Source organism: Lactuca sativa, chromosome 3 (assembly GCF_002870075.4).
Source record: "Lactuca sativa cultivar Salinas chromosome 3, Lsat_Salinas_v11, whole genome shotgun sequence".
Lineage (NCBI taxonomy): Eukaryota > Viridiplantae > Streptophyta > Magnoliopsida > Asterales > Asteraceae > Lactuca > Lactuca sativa.
Window position 1 is genome coordinate 249,205,042 of NC_056625.2, and position 4,210 is coordinate 249,209,251.

Below are 4,210 nucleotides of genomic sequence, written 5' to 3' on the forward strand. Positions count from 1 at the left end.
AAAATGAAAATTTTTATCATTGTTTTTAGGTTGTTTCAAATTCCCTCTTCCCGAACATCATCTCATACTCATTGATCTCAAAAACCATTTCTTCTATTTCACTTTGAGGAATTGTCACAACTTATTTGCAAAACAAGTAATGTGAAAGTAAATGACCCCCTATATACTGATTGAATATCTAACCACTTACCAAGACATGTCTTTTGAGGACATAATCATGCATGGCAGTCGGTCCTGAGTCTCGCAAGAATATCCGCAACAATGACATGTTTGCAAGATAGTGTAATAGAAGCATAAAAAACCTTATCATGTTGAAAAAAAAACTACCTTGAAGCTAATTTAGGGTTGTAAAAGTGTTTCAAAACGAAAAGCGATGACAATTCCAGAATTGTTCTGCGCATTCCGGACTTATTCTTCGCATTCCATAATGGCAGACTGGAATACCTTTCCGTGTGCCCGAATACTGAATTTCAATGTACAATAACGTAAGACACTAACTAAACTCGTTTTGGGTTGATCCTAACACTAAATAATTATAACATTTCTACAACACTGTCCGACGAACATGTTTATCGTGTCCCATAGTAACTATTTTACACCAATAATCCTAAAATTTAAACAACTACAAGTGAAAGTGTCAAAAAGTGACACATAAATCTTCCAATTTATCATAATTGTAAGCCATATCTTCTTTGCTTTTTTAGTCTGAAATGCATAGATATTTTAAAATATGATTTTATACAAATCTGTCCGGAACATGTCGGAAGAACCGTAATGGGCATTCCGAAATGTGTTGGAATGAGCCTACGGATCACTGGAGTCCAAAATGATCTTCGTAAAAGGTGATTCTAGGATCAACGATTGAGACTAATGCACATAACACCCTTACTTATTCTTAAGTAGTTTAGCATATAAATGGGCTGCAAATACCATAATTAAAATAGAAAAGTTAGGGTACTCGCCAACCCAATTGAATAGCCCATATCTTACTTGACTACTAACTACTCAGAAGTCAGACCTCGGTGGCTGCTTCCCCTCTCAACCCTAAATCTTCGTATCTTCTACGTCCTGCGACCACGAAAGAGATATAGCGATGTCAATGGAGAATCCTCCAGGGAAACAAGGAGTTGAGTCACTATCTCTTACTGCAGGGGATGAATCCTCCTCTTTGAATCCGTTGAATTGTACCACACAGTAAGTTTCATCTCTAATCTACCCACGTAGGGTGTTTTTTTGGCTACACATTGGGATTCTCAAATGTGTTTGAACTTAATTTGATTGGACTGCGACTAAATTGGACCCCTGTATCATTTTTCCATGAGCGTACCAGTAATCATTAATTTGTTTTATAGAATCAACTTCATTTTTGTAACTTGATGAAGATGTACTTGCTTCTATTCTCTCTTCCCATTTCTAAGTTATTAAACAAAAAATTCGGTGGTGTTTAGGATGAGTGTCGAAGAAAAATTCAGGATTGTGAGGAGTATTGGAGAAGAATGCATCCAGGAGGAAGAACTGTTGAATCTTCTTACCAAAAAGCCCCAACCCATCTGCTACGATGGGTTCGAACCCTCTGGGCGAATGCATATTGCTCAGGTATGTCATTTGTGTATGTCAATTCGATTTAAATATCATATAAAGAAGGTTGGTTTAAACTTTAAATCTCAATTGCTGTATGTATAGGGTGTTATGAAGACGATTAATGTTAATAAACTGACTTCAGCTGGTTGCAAAGTAAAGATTTGGATAGCAGATTGGTTTGCTCAATTAAACAACAAAATGGGTGGAGATTTAAACAAAATCCAAACTGTTGGACACTATTTAATTGAGATCTGGAAAGCTGCAGGCATGAATTTGGAAGATGGTAAAGTAGAGTTTATTTGGTCTTCTGAAGAAATCAATTCAAGGGCACATGAATACTGGCCATTAGTCATGGACATTGCTAGAAGAAACAAACTTCCTAGAATAATGAGGTAATTATAATTTATAAATAAATAAATTTGTTAATTAATTTATATCCTAATTTTATTAATCACAATGCTTGTATTATATTTATAGGTGCTGTCAAATCATGGGTCGAAGTGAGCAGGATGAACTCACTGCAGCCCAAATCTTCTACCCTTGCATGCAATGTGCTGATATTTTTTTCCTCAAGGTTCTTGTTTAATTAATCTTTTTGCAAGGGTAAAATAGTCTTATTTTGTTATTAAAGAAACAAATTTGTTGATTTGGATAGGCTGATATCTGTCAATTAGGGATGGATCAAAGAAAAGTTAATGTTCTTGCAAGGGAGTACTGTGATGACATCAAAAGGAAAAACAAGCCTATTATATTATCTCATCGTAAGGGGCAATTTTGTAAACTTGCTTTTATTTCCAATTTTACCATTTTTACTCGAAATATCAAAATGATTGTTGTTTATTATGTGTAGATATGCTTCCGGGTTTGTTACAAGGACAAGAAAAGATGTCAAAATCTGATTCTTCTTCTGCTGTTTTTATGGAGGATGAAGAGGTAAAGTTTTTTCAATTTTGGGAGTAAAATGTAAATATGAAGTTGTAATTAATTAATTTGTATGTATGATGAATTTGTGATAGGCTGAAGTTAATTTAAAGATAAAGAAAGCATATTGTCCACCCAATATTGTTGATGGAAATCCATGTCTTGAGTACATTAAATACATTGTATTCCCTTGGTTTAATGAGTTCAAAGTTGAAAGGAAAGAGGAAAACGGAGGTGAAAAGTAAGTTTTTTTTAAAGAAAAAAAGAAAAACATTTTTTTTTAAATTTTATTAACATTTTTCTTGAATGTCAGGGTTTTTACCAGTTATGATGAATTAATTGCTGCTTATGCAAAAGGGGAGTTGCATCCTGCTGATTTGAAACCTGCGTTATCCAAATCTTTGAATAAGATATTGCAGGTATAAAATAATAAAATATGCATATTTTGTATTTTTTTATTTCAATATTTTTATTTCAATCTTTTTGTGTGTGTGTGTGTGTGTTGTATAGCCTGTGCGTGACCATTTCAAGAATGATGAGAAGGCCAAGGCTCTACTGAAGAGGGTTAAGGTATATTTGTTTGTTTCAGTTTTCTAAATTGTTCATGCTAAAATTTATAATGCATAAAGTAATCTAATTTGCTTAAATTAAAAAAAATAAGTTGTTATTATAGTGTTAATAATCTTTGTGGTTTAAATGTAGGCTTTCAAAGTTACAAGATGATGGAAGTCTTTTAGTGAGTGGATGAGAAGATGGGAGTTTACTTATATTAAACAAATTGTTCAAATTTTCTTCACATATGATATTATTATTATTTATATTTTGCATCAACTAGTAGCACTTGAAACACAACCTTTTGGAATAGTAACACTTGAAACACAGTTTGGTTTTAATTATTTGGGAAGAATAATAACATACTTTTACTGCATAAGAAAATAATTATTTTGGAAGAAATAATATTCTTAGGTATATTTGTTTGTATTTTTGATTATATAAACTAGTATACGACTAATACAACTGTTTTTAAACTAGTAATCGGCAGTAGAAGTAAACCTTAGGACAAGTAACTTATTATAGCATGGAACAATAAACCGTAGATTTTTTTTTTCCCTTAACTTTATTGTTCAAAATAGTGAATTATGAAACTTTTGTGTTTTTCCTTAAAGCAAAACAGTTGATTTGTTATGTGCTTTTAAGAAAAATCATTTATTTCCGATCTATATACACTAAAAAAACTATTTCCGTTGATGTTATGGAAAGCACAATACGGTTTTATTAATTAATTAAATAAATAAATCGATATGTGCTAAGTTAACAAATTCTATCGGTATATATCTACTTTATTTCTAAGAAAAAAATCATCACAATTCTGCTATTGATTATCCTCATATCGTACCAAATTCATATAAATAGTATATATCATATTAAGAAATTTCTGTTGGTACCTTCTATACAAGGTTGTTAAGATCGGGATCCTATCTAGGATCGTTTTTGTGTTTGCAAGATCGGGATCCTAAGGTCCAACAAAATAAAATATAATTTTAATTTATAATTTTTAATCATGAAAAATATTTCAAACATTCAAATTTTCGTTCAAAAGTTATAAAAACTTCAAAATATTAGTCAGAATCACAATACAAAATGATAAATGGTAAATTGGTAAAAGGTAAAAGACATGAAGTGGTAAAAAAAATTCATTTGCAAAAAA

At 31.5% G+C, this 4,210-nt stretch overlaps 1 protein-coding gene across 2 annotated transcripts; it reads left to right on the plus strand.

Moving 5' to 3' along the window:
- Positions 1–959: 959 nt before the first annotated feature.
- LOC111885019 (tyrosine--tRNA ligase 1, cytoplasmic) lies at positions 960–3,459 on the plus strand. 2 transcript variants are annotated; one of them, XR_008231100.1, is made up of 11 exons: positions 960–1,194; positions 1,449–1,596; positions 1,684–1,973; positions 2,059–2,155; positions 2,237–2,342; positions 2,432–2,514; positions 2,598–2,743; positions 2,816–2,921; positions 3,013–3,072; positions 3,205–3,340; positions 3,371–3,459. XR_008231100.1 is itself a non-coding variant. In XM_023881315.3 (10 exons), the coding sequence occupies exons 1-10, from the start codon at positions 1,094–1,096 to the stop codon at positions 3,223–3,225; spliced, it is 1,158 nt and encodes a 385-aa protein (XP_023737083.1). In that variant the 5' UTR covers positions 960–1,093; the 3' UTR covers positions 3,226–3,395. The 2 variants fall into 2 exon arrangements, 1 of the variants encoding a protein (XP_023737083.1); XM_023881315.3 differs by having other exon boundaries at positions 3,205–3,395.
- Positions 3,460–4,210: the final 751 nt, after the last annotated feature.

Coding starts and splice junctions, on each gene's coding strand:
- LOC111885019 (XM_023881315.3), top strand. CDS start 1,094: ATGTCAATGGAGAATCCTCCAGGGAAACAAGGAGTTGAGTCACTATCT. Junction 1,597..1,683: donor GGCGAATGCATATTGCTCAG/GTATGTCATTTG, acceptor CTGTATGTATAG/GGTGTTATGAAGACGATTAA. Junction 2,744..2,815: donor GAGGAAAACGGAGGTGAAAA/GTAAGTTTTTTT, acceptor CTTGAATGTCAG/GGTTTTTACCAGTTATGATG.